Source organism: Trachemys scripta, chromosome 1, assembly GCF_013100865.1.
Source record: "Trachemys scripta elegans isolate TJP31775 chromosome 1, CAS_Tse_1.0, whole genome shotgun sequence".
NCBI lineage: Eukaryota > Metazoa > Chordata > Testudines > Emydidae > Trachemys > Trachemys scripta.
The window spans coordinates 156,158,242-156,178,445 of record NC_048298.1 but is presented as its reverse complement, the minus strand read 5'-3'; the positions used below and the strand labels follow the sequence as shown (position 1 = coordinate 156,178,445).

The window sequence follows — 20,204 nt, the reverse complement described above, 5'->3', positions numbered from 1 at the left end:
CTTGACCAAGGCTTCAAATTTGCGTATTGGTCTGAGGGGGTTGAGATGCTGCCAAGGAGTTGGGAAAGCGGCGTTGGTATCTGGCTCTCTGGTGTTGCTGTTGCTCGTGAGATCTATGGAATTGCTGGGTGTATGTGGGGTAGTGTGGTCGCTGGTAACAGTGATATCTATATTGTTGCCTTCTGGTAGTAGGGATTTGAATTCCTAACGACCGGAGAGTTGCCCTGGAGTCCTTCATGGAGTGGAGTACGTCATTTGTGGTGGAGGCGAACAGTTTGTCACCGTCGAAGGGGAGATTCTCAGTGGTACTCTGGACCTTCCGGGGAAAGGAAGAGGACGAGAGCCATGACCTTTGGCGCATCACAACTGCTGTGGCAGTGGACTGTACCACAGTACTGGCCACATCAAGGGCAGCTTGAAGAGCAGCGCGGGAGATGATTTGTCCCTCGGAAACTATGGCTGTAAATTGTTGTTTCTTTTCTTCTGGAATGTGATCAATAAAGTCCATGAATTTATTGTAATTTTTGTGGTTGTTTTGCTAGAACGGCTGTATAATTAGCAATGTGAAACTGCAATGTGGAAGAAGCATATACCTTACGGCCGAGCAGATCTAATCGCTTACTGTCCTTGTCAGAAGAGGTGGAGCGGAGAAACTGGTGTTTGTTCTTTTGGTTAACTGCGCCTACTACCAGCAAGTTTGGTGCTGGGTGAGTAAACAGGAATTCCGAGCCCTTGGAAGGAATAAAGTACTTTTGGTCCGCTCTCTTACAGGTAGGCAGGCTTGCAGCCGGATGGCCTTGGCAGGTTCTAAAAGGGCTGCGTTGATAGGTAATGCAATTCCAGAAAAAGAAAAGGGCTGCAGGATGTCGGTTAGCTCATGCTGCTGTTCAGGGACTCCCTCCAGGTTAATTCGTAGCTCATTGACAACTCTATTAAAGAGGTCTTGAAATTTTGAGAAGTTGTCCGAAGACATCAGGGGAGGAGGAAGCAATGCTTCATCAGGCGGAAAAGACGGTTACTCACCGTTGTAACTGTTGTTCTTCGAGATGTGTTGCTCATATCCATTCCAATTAGGTGTGCGCGCGCTGCGTGCACGATCGTCGGAGAATTTTCTACCCTAGCAACACCGGCGGGTCGGCTGTGGAGCCCCCTAGAGTGGCGCCTTCATGGTGCTGGATATATACCCCAGCCGACCCGGCGCCCCCTCAGTTCCTTCTTGCCGGCTACTCCGACAGTGGGGACGGAGGGCGGGTTTGGAATGGATATGAGCAACACATCTCGAAGAACAACAGTTACAACAGTGAGTAACCGTCTTTTCTTCTTCGAGTGCTTGCTCATATCGATTCCAATTAGGTGACTCCCAAGCCCAACTTAGGTGGTGGGGTCGGAGTGAGACATTGCTGTGTGCAAAACCGCTGATCCGAATGCAGCATCGTCCCTGGACTGCTGCACTAGTGCATAGTGAGCTGTAAATGTGTGGACTGATGACCAAACTGCAGCTCTACAAATGTCCTGGATTGGAACTTGAGCCAGGAAAGCAGTCGAGGAAGCTTGGGCCCTCGTGGAATGAGCGGTGAGGGGTGGTGTCGAGACACCTGCCAGGTCATAGCAAGTCCGGATGCAAGACGTGATCCAGGAGGATAGGCGTTGTGAGGAGACCGGTAAGCCTTTCATTCGGTCGGCCACCGCAACAAAGAGTTGCGTCGTCTTTCTAAAGTGTCTTGTGCGGTCAATATAGAAAGCCAGGGCCCTGCGTACGTCCAGAGAATGCAAACGTTGATCCTGGCGATTAGCATGTGGCTTAGGCTGAAAGACCGGGAGAAATATATCCTGGTTGATGTGAAACGGAGAAACCACCTTAGGAAGAAAGGCAGGATGTGGACGAAGCTGCACTTTATCCTTATGGAAAACTGTGTAAGGGGGCTCGGATGTAAGCGCCCTGAGTTCAGAAACGCGCCTTGCTGAGGTGATGGCTACGAGGAAGGCTGTCTTCCAGGATAGGTACAAAAGTGAACAGGTGGCCAGTGGCTCGAATGGAGGACCTGTGAGCTTGGAGAGAACCAGGTTGAGATCCCACGTCGGAACAGGTTGACGCTGTTGTGGGTACATCCGGTCCAAGCCCTTGAGGAACCTAACGACCATCGGGTTAGAGAATACCGAGGACGCGAGTTCCCCTGGGTGAAAAGCCGATATGGTGGCCAGGTGAACTCTAATTGAAGATATCGCCAAACCTTGCTGTTTTAGGGAGAGGAGATATTCCAATATGAGAGGAATAGGTGCCTGCAACGGGGACATGGCTCGTTGTTCGCACCAACAGGAGAACCGCTTCCACTTGGCCAAGTACGTGGTCCGTGTTGAAGGCTTCCTACTGCTCAGCAGAATCTGTTGGACAGAGTGCGAGCATTGCTGCTCAGCCTGGGTGAACCATGGAGCAACCACGCCGTGAGGTGGAGCGATTGCAGGTCGGGGTGACGCAGTCGGCCGTGGTCCTGAGATATGAGATCTGGACATAATGGGAGCGGGATCGGTGTCTGAACCGAGAGCTCTAACAATGTGGTGTACCAGTGTTGTCTCGGCCACGCTGGAGCGACCAGAATTACTTGTGCCTGGTCTCTGCGCAATTTGAGTAGCACCTTGTGGACCAGAGGAAATGGAGGGAAGGCATAAAACAGGTGGTCTTTCCAGGGGAGGAGAAACGCATCCGAGAGAGAGCCCGGAGCTCGTCCTTGTAGGGAGCAGAACACGTGGCACTTTCTGTTGGCTCGAGATGCAAACAGGTCTACCTGGGGAAACCCCCACTTCTGGAAAACGGAATATATGATGTCCGGACGGACAGACCACTCGTGCGTCTGAAAGGACCTGCTGAGTCGGTCCGCTAAAGTGTTCTGGACTCCAGGGAGGAACGATGCCGTGAGATGGATTGAGTGGGCGATGCAGAAGTCCCATAGGCGAATCGCCTCTTGGCATAGAGTCGACGAACGTGCTCCTCCTTGCCTGTTGATGTAAAACATGGCCGTGGTGTTGTCGATGAGAACTAACACACAGCGGCCACGTAGGAGATTGAGAAATGCCTGGCACGCCAGGCGCACCGCCATCAGCTCCCGAACATTGATGTGCAGGGCTAGCTGGGATGCAGTCCACAGGCCCTGGGTATGGTGTTCGTTGAGATGGGCACCCCAACCCAGCGATGATGCGTCTGTGACCAGGTGCAGAGAAGGTTGTGGGGCGTGAAATGGCATCCCCTCGCAAACCACATTGTGATCTAGCCACCAGGTGAGGGAGGTCAGGACCGAGTTCGGGACCGTGACCACCATGTTCAGGCTGTCCCGATGTGGGCGGTATACCGATGACACCCAGGTCTGGAGTGGGTGAAGCCGAAGTCTGGCATGCCTGGTTATGTACGTGCAAGAAGCCATGTGACCCAGCAGGGCAAGGCATGACCTCACCGTGGTAGTTGGGAAGGCCCTGAGCCCTTGAATGAAGCACGTGATGGTATGGAAGCGATTGTCTGGTAGGACAGCTTGTGCACGTCCGGAGTCCAGGACTGCGCCGATAAATTCTATTCTCTGGGTAGGCTCTAGAGTGGATTTGTCCTTGTTGAGTAGGATGCCCAACTCGTTGAATGTGTGCACTATTATGTGGACGTGAGCTGGAACTTGCTCTTTGGTGCGACCGCGTACCAACCAGTCGTCTAGGTACGGGAACACCTGAATCCCTTGTCGACGAAGGTACGCTGCCACAACAGCCATACATTTCGTAAACACTCTTGGGGCCGAGGATAGGCCGAAGGGAAGGACTGCAAACTGATAGTGCACCTTGCTCACCACGAATCGCAGGAAGCGTCTGTGAGGTGGGTAAATTGCAATATGAAAGTATGCGTCTTTCATGTCGAGGGCGGCGAACCAGTCTCCAGGATCGAGGGAAGGAATAATGGCCCCTAAAGAGACCATGCGGAACTTCAACTTTACTATAAATTTGTTGAGTCCGCGCAAGTCTAAGATGGGTCTTAGACCCCCTTTGGACTTGGGGATCAGGAAGTAACGGGAATAAAATCCCCTGCCCCTTAACTCTACTGGAACCTCCTCTATGGCCCCCATAGAAAGGAGCGTGGAAACCTCCTGTATAAGAAGTTGCTCGTGAGAAGGGTCCCTGAAGAGGGACGGGGAAGGGGGGTGGGAGGGGGGGAATGAAGAAAACTGGATAGCGTATCCCCTCTCCACCGTGCGAAGGACCCAACGGTCCGAGGTTATAAGGGACCAAGCACGATGGAAGTGAGAGAGGCGATCCCGAAAGGAGGAGGCTGGATCCTGGGGGATGACTGGGGCGCCGTCCTCGACCGCACCTTCAAAAGTTCTGTCTGGGGCCTGAGGGTGGCCTTGGTGGCCCTTGGTTCTGACCGGGTTGATGGCCGGTCCACCTTCTTCTACCACCTCGCCCCCGCCTCCGGGCAGAGTCCTGTCTCTGACGAGGTGCGGGGGGGTAGAAGCGCTGAGGCTGAGGCCTAAATGGCCTGCGCTGAGGACCCGCAACGTGCATCCTCAAGGAGCGCATGATTGTTCTGGAGTCCTTGAGGCTCTGCAGGCGAGAGTCCGTCTTATCGGAGAACAACCCATGTCCCTCAAAGGGCAAATCCTGCAGGGTTTGTTGCAACTCAGGGGGCAAACCCGAAACCTGGAGCCAGGAGGTCCTTCGCATAGCGATACCTGACGCCAGGGTTCTCGCAGCCGAGTCCGCTATATCTAAGGAGGCTTGTAAGGAGGTCCGAGCCACCTTCTTACCTTCCTCGACTAAGGCCCCGAACTCTTCCCTGGAGTCTTGGGGAATCAATTCCTTGAACCTCCCCATAGAGTTCCAGGAATTAAAGCTATAACGGCTCAGGAGCGCCTGTTGGTTAGCCGCTCTGAGTTGTAACCCTCCGGCTGAATAAACTTTACGGCCAAACAAATCGAGGCGCTTAGCCTCCTTCGATTTGGGCGCTGCGGCCTGTTGTCCGTGGCGCTCCCTTGCATTCACCGATGACACCACCAGTGAACACGGCTGTGGATGAGTATACAGGTACTCATAGTCCTTTGAGGGGACAAAGTACTTTCTCTCCACCCCTCTGGCTGTGGGTGGAATAGAGGCAGGAGTTTGCCATATCGTAGTGGTGTTAGCCTGGATCGTGCGGATCAGGGGCAACGCCACTCTGGATGGGACATCCGCCGAGAGGATATTTACAATGGGGTCCTGCACCTCCACTATCTCCTCCGCCTGAAGGTCCATATTACGGGCCACCCTACATAAGAGGTCCTGATGAGCCCGAAGATCTATCGGGGGTGGACCTGTGCACGACGTGCCCGCCACTGCCTCATCTGGAGAGGAAGAGGAAGACGCCTCAGGTGGTAAGGGATCCAAGGGTGGGTCCTGGTCTCCCTGTTCCTGGGACGGAGCATCACCTGCCCCTGGGTCCAGGACGTCAGGTGGTGCGGGCACGGAAGCCTCCATGCCCCCTGGAGGAGGGCGAGAGATGGTGGACTCTGGGGCCTTTCTGTCAGAGTGTCCCGAGCGAGAGGCTGAAGTTAGTGGAGCCCCTTGCGATTGGTGGTACGCCCACGGGGTCCAGAATGACCAGTGAGAGGGGCCGTGAGCAGGGTCCTCTGCTAACTCCTGCCAGTGGCCCATATCTTGTTCCTCGGTTTGCCCCTGAGGGGGGTATGCCAATCTCGATGCGTCCTCAGAGGAGCGAGACACCGATCTCTATGGCCATGGCGGTGCCGACTGCGCCGAGATGATCCCCGTGGGCTACGGTGCCGCACGGTGCCGGTCTGGAGATGCTCTATCTCTGTGCGGTGCCGGCGATCGGTGCCGAGATCGCGATCGGTGCCGATGACCGCGCCAGTGCCGGGAGTCGGACCTGGACCTGGACGGCGACCTCGAGTAGGCCCGGTGCCGGGAGCGAGCCCTCGACGTTGAGCGTCGATCGTAACGGTGCCGAGAACTACGTCTCGATGTTGACCGGTACCGGCGATCATAGCGGTGCCGGGACGTAGAACGGTGCCGCAACGATGATCTTAGCCGCGAGTACGACCGGTGCCGAGGTGATATACGGCGCCGGGACTGCGAGCGGCGTGGGGACCTGCTTCGGGACCTGGAACGGTGCCGTGGTTCCAGTCCCTGCGATGGAGGGCGCATCAAGGCAGGTTTCCCCCTGGACTGAACCGGACGAATCAACGGCGCCGACAGTGCCGGTGGTTGGGGCGGTGCCGGCTCCGTGAGAGCGATCAAGTCTCTCGCCGTCGTGAAGGTCTCTGGGGTCGACGGGAGACACTGTATCACCGCCGGTCGCGGTGGTGATCCTGTCTGCACCGGACTCAACGGCTTCGGAGTCGGAGTCGACGGTGCCGGAGGCACCTGTTTTTGGTGCTCCACAGGCGGACGCGGCTCTACCCCCGGCGCCGGGGGAGCAGGCGTCTTCGGTACGGCAGTCCCCTGCGTCTTATGGGATTTTTTATGTCCCGGCGATAATGATCGGCGCCGAGGCACTTGCTGTGGGTGCGGTGCCGACGGGGTCCGGTGCCGTGGAGGCTTGTCCGACGCCACTCGCGGAGTCGGAATAGTCGGTGCCGCCGGGGCACTGCGCACCGAGGTGCTTGGTGCCGGGGCTTGACGCGCCGATGGAGCGTCCGGGCTAAGTGCCGCCTCCATAAGGAGTTGCCGAAGCCGAAAGTCCCGCTCCTTCTTGGTTCTTGGTCTGAAGGCCTTACAGATCTTACACTTATCTGTCTGATGGGACTCCCCCAGGCACTTCAGACACGAGTCGTGCGGGTCACTTGTTGGCATAGGCTTAGCGCAGGACGCGCACTGTTTGAAGCCGGGAGCCTTGGGCATGAGCCCGGCCACGTGCCGGGGGAAAAAGGGGGAGAACAACCCCCTTAATCCCCTTTAGCTATACAACAACTATTAATAAAGTGATTTAAACAACTATCTAACTATATACAACTAGAACTATAACTATCAATAAACGGAATAAGCTAGGGAGAGTGGAGAACAGCTACGCCGCGCTCCACAGTTCCAACGACCGTCAGGGGCGGTAAGAAGGAACTGAGGGGGCGCCGGGTCGGCTGGGGTATATATCCAGCGCCATGAAGGCGCCACTCTAGGGGGCTCCACAGCCGACCCGCCGGTGTTGCTAGGGTAGAAAATTCTCCGACGATCGTGCACGTGGCGCGCGCACACCTAATTGGAATCGATATGAGCAAGCACTCGAAGAAGAACAACTGGTTCTACCAGGTTAGAGGCAGGCCGTGCTTGCTCTTACGGTTGTGACAGGGCTGCCTGGTGTCTGGAGTCAGTGGCAGGGTCGTCAGCTGGTGGTACCAAGCCGATCTCACACCTAGCTGCACTGGTACAACTAGTGTGGTCCTGAGTATAAGGAGCCAATGGAGCCCAATATTGCCACTGTGGTGGGAAGGGCATGGGTGGTGCCATCCAGGGGTTCACACACCATGGGGCAGGACCCTCGGAGTAGGTAGGGCCGGCTCCAGGTTTTCTGCCACCCCAAGCGGCAAAAAAGCCGCAGCAGCGCGATTGCGCTGTTCCACTCTTTGGCGGCAGGTCCTTCGCTCCAAGAGGGACTGAGGGACCTGCCGCCGAATTACCACTGCAGACCCAGACGTGCCACCCCGATAGCGGCCGGAGTGCCGCCCCGTGGTATTGGCCACCCCAAGCACCTGCTTCTTTAGCTGGTGCCTGGAGCCAGCCCTGGGAGTAGGACAGGCAGCTTTTCTATGACCTCTCTTGATTGGGGTCTGTGGAAGGGAGATCTGATAAGGTGAAAATTCTCCCTGCAGCCCAGATTCCTCATCACTGGAGGAAAGCTGTGCGGAACTTACCTGAGTGTCCGGAGAGAAGTAGGTGTTAAGTAGGGGTGATTGCAAGATAGGTGACACCAGGAGGTCCCTCGAGTGTGTGAATTGCTGTGCCGCAGCGCCTCTGTGAGGGGAGGGCTGAGCGAGAGGAATTTGTTGTGAGGAGGGATTCCTCTGCACTGGTGTACTGAGCGTTCTGTCACTGCTGGCTAGCTCAAAGGCTGGCGGTGTTGGGAGAGCTAGTATGCGTCGGCACCGCTTCCATTGTGGTGCCGAACGGTGCCGTGTGAGAGGCAGGCAACTGAAAGCCTGAAGCCTCAGCACCGGAGGTTAACGTGACTCCCGCAGCCGCAGGAGGGTTTCACACAGCGCTGGAGGAGCCCGGCACATCAAAGGGACTCAGCCGGGGGAGCGCAGGGAGGGAAGCAGTACCCAGAGAAGGCTTGTCCCTGTGAATACCCTTTGCGGGTGAGAGAGACTGATTTTTTTTGAAGTTTTCTTTTGTCTCTTTGAAGCAGGGGGGCTGCAGTGTACAGCAGAGTCAGAGCCTGGGTCTGAGGCTGGTCCGAGAGATTTTTGCAGCAGGAGTAGTTTTAACCGCAGCTCCCTGTCTTTGCGTGCCCAGGATTTCAACTTGCTGCAGTGGGCATTTTGGGGGGATGTGGGACTCCCCCAAACATTTAATCCATTTAGAGTGGCCATCTGAAAGAGGGATGGCATCATTACAGTTAGAGCAGCGCTTAAAACCCGGAGAGCCAGGCATGTCGGAAGCAGCTGTGCTGACAGGAACAAAAAAAAATTAATTAATTAATTAATTAATTTTTTTTGAAGAGAAGAGAAGGGCAAAGAGTACCTAACTAATACTGGTAAGCTAAACTAAGAGGGAAAAAAGTTGAACAAGGGAGAGAAGAAATTCTCTAACGAGTCTGCTGAGCTCCGTCTCAGGCCGAGGACGGTAGAGAAGGAACTGAGGAGACTGGTCGCGCATGCGCACTATTAAGGTACACTCAGAGCGAAGGGGCAAGCTCTGCGTGTGCGCGACCAGTATGAGTACTGCTGTAAAAATCTCCGAGCGAAGGCACAGGGACGTGCCAACACCTGGAGTGGAGCACCCACAGGGACATCTCTCGAAGAAGAACTATGCTTAACTTTATTCACACAAGTAGCCTGCTCACATGAGCAGAGGTAAGCACAGGCATAATTAATTGCAGCATTAGGACCGGGAATTGTAAAGCCTTCCTATTATTGTTTATAGATGACTGTTTCCTCTAGGGAAGATGGTGGATCCTTTTCATTCAATGTATCAGATCCTGCCAGAAATCTAGTGATTGTTTTGTTGCCCAGTTTTAACTCCGTCTGCATAGATTGACTACCTTCACTTTAAATGCCTAGCCTTAATTTTTCCGGGTTGCTTACGGCTCTTACAGGACCTTGCAAAGGGAATTAAAACCAATAGTAAAAGGTTCTATAGCCATATAAATAAAAAGAAAACAAAGAAAGAAGAAGTGGGACTGCTAAACACTGAGGATGGAGTGGAGGTTAAGGATAATCTAGGCATGCCCAATATCTAAACAAATACTTTGCCTCAGTCTTTAATGAGGCTAATGAGGAGCTTATGGATAATGGTAGGATGACAAATGGGAATGAGGATATGGAGGTAGATATTACCACATCCGAGGTACAAGCCAAACTCGAACAGCTTAATAGGACTAAATCAGGGGGCCCAGATAATCTTCATCCAAGAATATTAAAGGAACTGGCACATGAAATTGCAAGCCCATTAGCAAGAATTTTTAATGAATCTGTAAACTCAGGGATTGTACCGTACGACTGTAGAATTGCTAACATAGTTCCTATTTTTAAGAAAGGGAAAAAAAAGTGATCCGAATAACTATAGGCCTGTTAGTTTGACATCTGTAGTATGCAAGGTCTTGGAAAATTTTTTGAAGGAGAAAGTAGTTAAGGACATTGAGGTCAATGGTAATTGGGACAAAATACAACATGGTTTTACAAAAGGTAGATCGTGCCAAACCAACCTGATCTCCTTCTTTGAGAAGGTAACAGATTTTTTAGACAAAGGAAACACAGTGGATCTAATTTACTTCAATTTCAGTAAGGCATTTGATACGGTTCCACATGAGGAATTATTAGCTAAATTTGAAAAGATGGGGGATCAATATGAAAATTGAAAGGTGGATAAGGAACTGGTTAAAGAGGAGACTACAACAGGTCATACTGAAAGGTCAACTGTCAGGCTGGAAGGAGGTTACTACTGGAGTTCCTCAGAGATCGGTTTTGGGACCAATCTTAATCTTTTTATTATTGACCTTGGCACAAAAAGTGGGAATGTGCTAATAAAGTTTGCGGATGACACAAAGCTGGGAGGTATTGCTAATACAGAGAAGGACCAGGATATCATACAGGAAGATCTGGATGACCTTGTAAACTGGAGTAATAGTAATAGGATGAAATTTAATAGCGAAAAGTGCAAGGTCATGCATTTAGGGATTAATAACAAGAATTTAGGTTATAAATTGGGGACACATCAATTGGAAGTAACAGAGGAGGAGAAGGACCTCAGAGTATTGGTTGATCACAGGATGACTATGAGCCGCCAATGTGATATGGCCGTTAAAAAAGCTAATGCAGTCTTGGGATGCATCAGGCGAGGTATTTCCAGTAAAGATAAGGAGGTGTTAGTACCATTATACAAGGCACCAGTGAGACCTCATCTGGAATATTGTGTGCAGTTCTGGTCTCCCATGTTTGGGAAGGATGAATTCAAACTGGAACAGGTACAGAGAAGGGCTACTAGGATGATCCGAGGAATGGAAAACCTATCTTATGAAAGGAGACTCAAAGAGTTTGGCTTGTCTAGCCTAACCAAAAGAAGGCTGAGGGGAGATATGATTGCTCCTTATAAATATATCAGAGGGATAAATATCAGGGAGGGGGAGGAATTATTTAACCTTAGTACCAATGTGGACACAAGAACAAATTGATATAAACTGGACATTAGGAAGTTTAGACTTGAAATTAGACTAAGGTTTCTAAGCATTAGAGGAACAGCCTTCCAAGGGGAGTAGTGGGGGCAAAAGACATATCTGGCTTCAAGACTAAGCTTGATAAGTTTATGGAGAGGATGGTATGATGGGATAGCTTAATTTTGGCAATTAATTGATCTTTGATTATTAGCAGGTAAATATGCCCAATGGTCTGTGACGGGATGTTAGATGGGGTGGGATCTGAGTTACTACAGAGAATTCTTTCCTGGGTGTTGGCTGGTGAATCTTGCCCACATGCTCAGGGTTTAGCTGATCGCCATATTTGGGGTCAGGAAGGAATTTTCCTCCAGGGCAGATTGGCAGAGGCCCTGGAGGTTTTTCGCCAGCCTCTGCAGCGTGGGGCACAGGTCACTTGCTGGAGGATTCTCTGCACCTTGAGGTCTTTAAACCACGATTTGAGGACTTCAGTAACTCAGGCATAGGTTAGGGGTTTGTTACAGGAGTGGGTGGGTGAGATTCTGTGGCCTGCATTGTGCAGGAGGTCAGACTAGATGATCATAATGGTCCCTTCTGACCTTAAAGTCTATGGCTTGGTCTACACTACCCCCCTAATTCGAACTAAGGTACGCAACTTCAGCTACGTGAATAACGTAGCTGAAGTTCGAAGTACCTTAGTTCGAATTAGTTCGAACTTACCTTGGTCCACACTCGGCAGGCAGGCTCCCCCGTCGACTCCGCGGTACTCCTCTCGGCGAGCTGGAGTATCGCAGTCGACGGCGAGCACTTCCGGGTTCGACTTATCACGTCCAGACTAGATGCGATAAGTCGAACCCAGAAGTTCGATTTCCAGCCGTCGAACTACCGGGTAAGTGTAGCCAAGGCCTATGAGTCTATGAGCTCTGTTTATACTAAAGGATACTGTAGGGGTTTATTGTGAACAGGGGGGAGGTGGTTACACTCATGAGGAATAAGCCATGCAAGCTGCTGATCACGTAATCTCAAGAACATTTAAAGATGGTTAACGTTATTCTTCTGATGTTAAAAGCAGAATGGAACCAAGGGATTTACAGTATCTGATGCTGGGCTCCCACATAACAAGCATCACACATTAGGTAGCTTTGTAGCATGACAAACTTCATTTTGAAATACATTTCACACTTCCTTCATGCTGAGGAGCGATTTCATTATGGGAACTCAGACCACTAGGTTGGGCAAAAATGGATACAAGCTTTTTATCCTTTCAATCCCATCCCACACACAAAGTTCCCCTACCCCTTTGTCTGTAAGCTCTCCAGGGCAGAGAGCCTGTCTTATCTGTCACACACAGAGCACAGGCTAAACAAGTTTGAAATGTTTTGTAACATCCTGTGTAAATGTTGACTTCAACAAAAGTGAGGGAGGGGAGAAAAAGAGGTTGTTTAATTCCCTCTAAATCACTTGCAGTCTGTGCCAGTTTTAGGTTTTCAAGTTGCCAATAGTCAAGCACATTAGAGCCTGTATTAATCAAAGACCTGATCCTGAAAGTTCTGACCACTCTGCTTGTTAAAAACTCCAAGTTTTTTTTTAGTAGTTACCAGTGTATCATTTCTGTTGACATGAGATTGATAAACATAGCACAGTGCCACATGAAATTACAGAAAGAAAATGCATACAATCAATAGTATAATTTTTTGATGTATAGTGAAAAGATCTAGTTCTAACTAACTAATGGTGGGCAAGAGCTGCAAAATTTGTATCCAGACCAAAAACTGCCCCACTTTTAGATGTTGTCAGATCTCTGGCCCTGATTTACGATAGAGCTTATGTGCTTAAATCCATCTCTACTCAAAACACCTAAGCACAGGCTTCAGTGTGGTCCTAAACAGGGGCGCTTCCCTGAATGACGGTCTATAATTGTAACATGGAATGGAGAACATGGAATTATAACAGGAGAAAGCTAGTCTTATTGTCTTTCAGGATAGACTCTCTTAATGCCATCAGTGACAGCGACAATACTCACAGGAAACAAGGACATAAAGCTCACCTGCCATTCCAAAGTTCAGCTGAGGCATTTCTTCATTCTTTGCCACTTTCTTGGGACTTGGTAAATCTTTTGCAGATTCTGGTGGGAATGCCCATAGCTTTTTTCTGTTTGTAACAGTGGATGACTGGGTTTTCACAGGTTTGTTTGTTGTAGGGCACCACTTGTAGCCAGGATTTGCCTTCATAAATGCATCTTTGTACTAGACAGGAAAGGAAAAAATAAGTGGTAAGGAAAATATTCATATCAGACATGGCAATCTGATATGTATAGGACAATGGGAGAGCACCCTGCTCACTAGAGTGTTCAATTCAGCAGATAGTCTTTTATGCTCTTACTTGTGGAGTTTCATCAAAGGTCTTAGTCATATCTCTAACCTGTGCTTTGAGTTCACTCTGACCACCAAGCCAAACCTAAAAGATTAAGTTATTAAACAGTAGGATTTAAAAATAGCAAGAGTTTTCCCTCTCCTTACTGGTTATCTGTAGCTTGATAATAAACCATTTGGAGATAAATGTGGCAAGATTTCATGGCTCCTTGCTCTGCACACACTTTTTCGGGGGGTGGGGGGGTGGGGGGGGGGGGGGAGAAGCAGGGGAAGATGACAACTTTGTATTTTACAATATTTTAGTTATATTCTTTTCTTTTCAAAGCCAGGTATATTCATGAGGAAATAAACTGTTACTTACAGATACTGTCTCATTTTCTGTGACAGTGCATCTGATACTTTGCTCCGAGCTCATAATCAGAATTTACCACCACGCATAGCGATCTTTAGCATTAGAATACACTGTGGCTGTTTGAAAACTTTCTATGGCCTTGAACACTCAAAGCATGTGCAGTACCATGTGCTCCAGTCATTCATGTGACATCAGTCCAACCACTTTTCGCACAAAAGCACTGAATTTCCTTTAAAAAATATTGCACACAAACAAAACTAAAGAAAATAAATCCTTTGGCTACTGATGGAAACAGGTAATAAATGTTTTGAAAACCACGTCCTCTAAAAGATACTCCAGTGCTTTCCCAGATCAATATCCATGTGAATTGCAAAACCCTGTGTGCTTTGTGGCAGTATTATCATTGCATGCGTGTCTCTTATACTTTCATTTCCATCTTAATCTATCAACTGTCATTGTCAGCCTCCAGATTATAGCATTGATATAGATGATTCACCTCAGAAAAACAAAAATACTATGTGAATACATTGTGTGAAGTTCTATTTTTATTTATTTGTAGGCTTTCCTATAAATAATTTGTAGGTGCTGCTGACTCACATATTCTCTCTCTGTATATCTTGAATGGGGATCACGTATTAGATTGGAAAATTAAAGACTGTGGCACCTCCTCCCTTTTTTTTTTTTAATTCAGCTTGAAGAGTTCATTTTATAGTGAATGTGCATCACATGAAAATAGCATCATCAAGGGAAGAAACAAACACACACACACACACACACACACACGAAGAAACAGCTTTACTTTCTATTGTTAGAACATCAAGCCCACTCATGAATCAGTTTTCCTGCTCACACAGTTAAAAGCACAGAGTCCCCAATAGCACTAAAGTATATAACACCACAGGATCATAATACATAACCTACTCATATTATTGTATTACTAAACTCCTGGCTATTGCTTAATTACCATTCATTTTTAACTATTCGTAATGATTTGGGAGGCCAAGCAGGATCTGAATGTGTCCTGACAGATGCTTAATTCTTTTCTTAAAAATAATAAACATTTTTAAAACAAAATAAAAATAAAAATAGATGGCTCCAGGCAGCACTGTAACTGGTATGGCTATTCATAGCACAGGATGTTTTCTTGAGCGAGGGCCTAGTCATTAGTTGTTTAATGACTGCAAGCACCTCTTGGAAGAAGCATTAAAAATTTCCATCAGTGCTCTCTTGCTGGCTTTCAGTCAGCCATGTATTGCCAACACCAAGCATTCAAAATTCACAAATCCGGGGTGACACGGATACACAGACACTCAAAGAAAAAAAAAAAAGAGAAAAAAAAAGAATCATGAGATTGATTTAAAATAATAAAATCTGGGTCTCTATTTCCCTCCTGGAATTTGAGCCTTCAAAATCTGTGGTTTTGGGAAGATGGATGGTCTAGTGGTTAAGGTGCTGGCCTGGCATGTGGGAAACCTGGGTTTAATTCGCTGCTTTGCCATGGACTTCCTGAGTGAACTTGGGCAAGTCACTTAGCCTCTTGTGCCTTATTTCCCCATCTGCAAAATGGGGATAACAACACTTCCCTACCTCACAGTGAGGATCAAAATATTGTGAAGGGCTTTGAGATCTACTGATGAAAATATAGGCAATTATTATTATATTGTTGTTTCCAGCTTTTCTCTGAAAACATGAACGCTAGAAATTTCACACACACACACACACACACACACACACACACACTCTTTTTTTAAAGTAATATTCTCACAAATCACATGAATCCAGGAGCTTGGACTTTCCAAAAAACACCAAGAGTTTTGGCAACACTGTGAAGGACATGGTTTACATGCATGTCATGGTCCACATCTCTCCCAGCATATCTAGCAAAACTCCATTGGTGAAGGCATAATATTTGTCTCTTCTCAATTTGATGCTGCTTCCAAAGCAGCCGCAAAACAAGGTCTGAGTTTAAGCTTGTCTGTGAAATAGCTGAAAGAGTCCTCACAGTGAGAAGTGTTCAAATCTGTTGCTGAGTGGCAACAGTCTGTATTCATCAGGCTGTTCACCACAGGAAAGAGGCCAAACAATTCTGCTGGCCCAGATATTGTGGATTCAAAGACATATTTTAAAATTAACTGTTTTCCAACAAGGCTTTAGCACTAATGCCCTTTCTGTTTTTTTTAAAAAGCTATTTGAAAAATTCTAGCCCAAATATAAAAGGAGCAGTGAGGAGGCATTCTTAAGAGGTGAACTCTATCCCTTTCGTGCATTCAGGTAATTAAAATAGACAAACATATTTATGTACAATTCAAGTTATAAGTGACTGGGGAATAAGGACTACCTTTACTGAGGAGAAAATGGCTCTTTCACTCTAAACTATAATGGTAATAAATGGCAGTGAGCACATGTGGATCTGCCAGAAGTATTTAGCAGCTATTGAGCTTTTGCCCTTGTGCAATAAAAGTTTCATAGTTTAAGTTGAAGCTGACCTACAAAGGTTACAGGATACAAATCAAAAGCCTGCCGTCACTCACGCTGAAGACAATAGCAGAACTTCCACTGACTTCCATGTTTTAAACTAACAAAAATTCCATGTACTCTCAGAATTGTTGGCTAAGATTTTTAAAACTGGGGGCCAGATTTTCAAAGGTACTTGGGAACCTAAAGATTCAGATAGGCTCTTCTGAAATACCCAGTAGGTGCCTCAGTTCATTAGACACCTAATTCCCATAGAAAGGCAATGAGAGTTAGGCACTCAGTCTGCTTAAGAGCTTTGAAAATCCCATTAGGAACCTACCTGCACCTTTAAGTGCCTGAACACCTTTGACAATCTGGCCTTGGTGCCTACAGCTAGATTTCGAAGTTCACGTTTAGGTACCTATATAAATGACCTGATTTTCAAAATTGCTTACGTCCATGAGAATTGCTGGGTGCTCAGCACTTCTGAGGAAATTCAGAACACTTATTAGATGCCTAACTTTAGGCATCCAATTTTGAAAGCTTGACCATTTGCAGTACAAATCTTGAGATCTGCTGACAGCAATGGTGGAATACCACCACAGTGAAAAGCTTTTATGAAATATTTCAAATAATAATTTTCTGAAATGTGTCAGTTAGTTTAGATGGCTTAATAATTAGAAAAAAAATTGCAATATGAAAGTAATTTTATTCTTTCCTCTTATTGGTGGCCACCTGCTAGCCTGTAAATTGCCTGTCTTTAGGAAAAGGCAAACAACATTTTTTAACAGGTTTGTGTTACCCCACTTGAGAATCCCCACAACAAACCCAAGCACTAAATAATATGAAGTAATACAGTTCAAAATGAGGTTTCAGTTGATTATGTTTATTTTATAATGTGAGCCTGATTATGAAGAGGTACTAAAGATATTCAGTTGTAGACTATTGTTGCTAATTATTATTGTTGTACTGAACAACTGTTTGAAGAATAAAAATTATATGCTTTATATCTTCTACACATTCTTGGAACTCATTTTAATGATCTGAACTCCCTTGGATATATTGTTTCTCTTCAATAGCGAATGCACAATGTGTTCTTAAAGCCAAGAAAAACTAAATCATTACAGGAACAGTGACATATAATAGTATGATTAATAGTTCCAGATCTGTCACTTCTCATGAGTTATGCAATTATTCCCCTCCCAACCCTTACTAAATAAAAGTTTCTTTCAGCAAGAGAAAGTATTAAAAAAAGAAAGAAAGAAGTACATTAGATTTACTTATTTTGAAAAAAAAAAAAGAGTAAAAAAAACTTTCCTCTTTCCTTTTTTCAATATGTGTATTATATCTCTTCTCTGACTTTTTCTTAATTTTTAAAAGCACTGCCTAATTTAAAGTGGGAAGGTAAAATAAATTAGGAACTGCAATAACAGGAACAAACCCATAGTTCATCTAACTCAGTTCCCTGTCACAGACTGTGAACAATACTGGGTGCTTCAGAAATTGTTTACATCTGCTTTCTATTTTTTTTTATTTATAAAGTATGTCTATGCCATGTACAGTGCTTACTATTTCTGAACATATCCCAAGACAGAAGCTCCAGAAATAAGCAGATCTCCAGAGATCCACATGATCTAATACAGCTCCCTCAAGATATCCAAACTTCATGTGTGTTTGGAAACAGAAAGAAATGATCCTAAATAATATGCACAGGTTATGAATAATTGTCTCCTTAATTGTCCTAAGAATAGCTCTGTCTCAGGCTCCATCTACCGCTTATTCTACAGTCCATGAGCTCAGACATAGTGTTCTTCTTTTTCATTGCCCCAGCAGTTGCCTTGTTTGATGTCGAACTCCATAGTTCTCCATACAATCCATGTTAAACAATTAATTACTATCTTCTGTTTTGGGCTAAGAAGTCTATCCTATATAACTGGCTACAGACAAACCCACTCCAACGTCAGCACTTGAAATCTTTTTGGGACCAATTTACTCGGCAAGTTATTCCCACAGAAAACCTCACATTTAAACTGTGAGATAAAACAGACATTTTATGAAATGAGGGCCTTCTCACGGGATTCCCAGATAAGGGAATTTGATGACATATTGTTCACGGATTCAGGGACTGGATTCTGCAATAGCAACACTTGCCACCTGATCAATTACACACCAGAGAGAAAACAATGAATACACAAAGTGAACAGTTCATGAACCACTGGCAGCTTAAAAATTATTTGGCAAAACTATTTGGTGAACAATGATTTTATTAGCAAAGGAAAAAAATGGGCTATGTTTTTGGAATTTTTGGTTCAACAAGGATTGTTTAACAGGCTCTATTACCAATAGGAAAAGCACAGTTCAAGATAATGTCATCTATCAGTACTGTTGATTAACATGGACTGGACTTTTAATTATGCCTTCACTGGGCACATTCCTGCCACGCCTTTCTGAATGGACGATGACATGCCATTTACATGCTAGCATCATATGAATGCTGTATCATGAGCTCTATATCCAGTGCATTCAGAAGATTACCAAGGGCAGGATAGTTTGGATACAAACAGACTGCTTCCCTTGCACTCTGATTCAAAATAACACGAGCATTAGTGACAGTAACACACACCAACAAACGTAAAATTAAAGCACTGTACAAAACCACAGGGCACAGAGTCTTACTTCAGAAAATGGCACTTCAGAGAATTTCTGATACACCATGTGACACATTTATATCATGTTAAATGCTAAGACATTATAATGCACAGAAGAAAAGACATTTACAGCACAAATTCAGTTGACAACCACCCACAATTGGGATAGTACATACCTCCTTGGCCATGTCAGTGTATTTCTGCTTTTCTTTCGGGTCTAGAACAGCCCACCAATCTGCCAATATCTTGGTAGCACCACGATTGTCCAGACGGGGGTGTTCCTGCCGCACAAGGGAGCGATGACGTTTGCAAAATAAAAGAAATGCGTTCATTGGCCTGCGGGCTCGCTGCTCTGAGGATTCATCATCTTCTGTTTCATCAGCATCGTGCTCTAGACCTTCAGCTCCAAGAAGTTGGACCTATTAGCACCAAAAGAGAAATGTTAAAAAAAATAAATCCGTCAATAAAACATGGATAAGCGTCACCCATTATATTAAAATTTGTGCATGCATATATATAACTAAGACAATGATACGCACACGGCCTTCCTAAAATATGTCTACAGAAAAAGCTTGTTCAAGACAAAGTTTCACTCAAACTCTCTTCCCAGACTTGAGCTCATCCTGTTGAGTTACCTTGACTATACCTTTGGTAAACTTCTTAATTTGAATAATTAAACATATACACTGAAATTTTAAGTTTCCTCAGCCTACTATAAATCCACTCTGATGTTCTTTGTTTCCTCACAGTTTAATAAAAGATAAAATGAGTGCTAACCCAAAATCCAAAACACATAAATATCCTCAAATACGTCACACATTTCTAACCACACCCAAGAAAGTTATCATTTTATCAGCCATTCTCCTGACTCTCAATGATCCACTCAAAGATCTTTACTGGACTGCCTCTCAACACAAATGGAGTAATGCTAAGGGCTTATCTTTTGGAAGGGACAGACTACCTTATCGATATCTTCTTCTTCCTCTTCTTCCTCCTCCTCTTCAGAAAAGTCAAGGATTTTCTTTGCAAGTAGTGGATGCCACTGAAGACACTTTCTCTTTGGTCGTTTCCCAGTTCCCTCTCCTTCTGTTGAATGATCCTTATTCCGATTACTGCCTTTCATTACTGTGACCTGCCATGCAAAAATAGACACAAAAGTAATTTTACCAAATTCATACAGATCACTTATGTATGTTAAGCATAAATGATCATCCTGTAAAGAGCTGAACAAACTAATACCCAATTCAGAGGTTTATCAAATACAAGATTCTCAATTTTTTTTACAACACATATATGGACATTTAATTTAATAAGTTATTAATATGGCATTATGAGAACTCGCTGTGGATGAATCCTTTCTTGTCTTAACACTCCCTTTTAGCTACCAGATCCACCCGTGACATCCAGATTATGACTACGTAATAATGGAGACACTAGCCCTATCTAGCTCTCAAACACACTCTTGCCCAATCTACAGTTCAAAGTATTCACACTTCACCAGCTAAGTGAATCAGCAAGAGGCTTCAAGCTTCTCCCAAGCCTGTCTACTG

The 20,204-nt window shown here is 46.3% G+C and overlaps 1 protein-coding gene across 3 annotated transcripts in view; it reads right to left on the bottom strand.

Annotated features, from left to right (window-relative positions):
- The window catches only part of BBX (BBX high mobility group box domain containing), a 99,512-nt gene extending 79,728 nt beyond the window's left edge, over positions 1-19,784 (bottom strand). For all 3 annotated transcript variants that reach the window (XM_034790550.1, XM_034790559.1, XM_034790569.1), the window contains exons 1-3: positions 19,616-19,784; positions 18,831-19,073; positions 12,876-13,074 (exon numbers count right to left, since the gene is read on the bottom strand). In XM_034790550.1, coding sequence (XP_034646441.1) covers positions 12,876-13,074; positions 18,831-19,073; positions 19,616-19,777 — 604 coding nt within the window. In that variant the 5' untranslated portion in view covers positions 19,778-19,784. The remainder of the gene's footprint in view (positions 1-12,875; positions 13,075-18,830; positions 19,074-19,615) is intronic.
- Between the last annotated feature and the right edge of the window lie 420 nt (positions 19,785-20,204).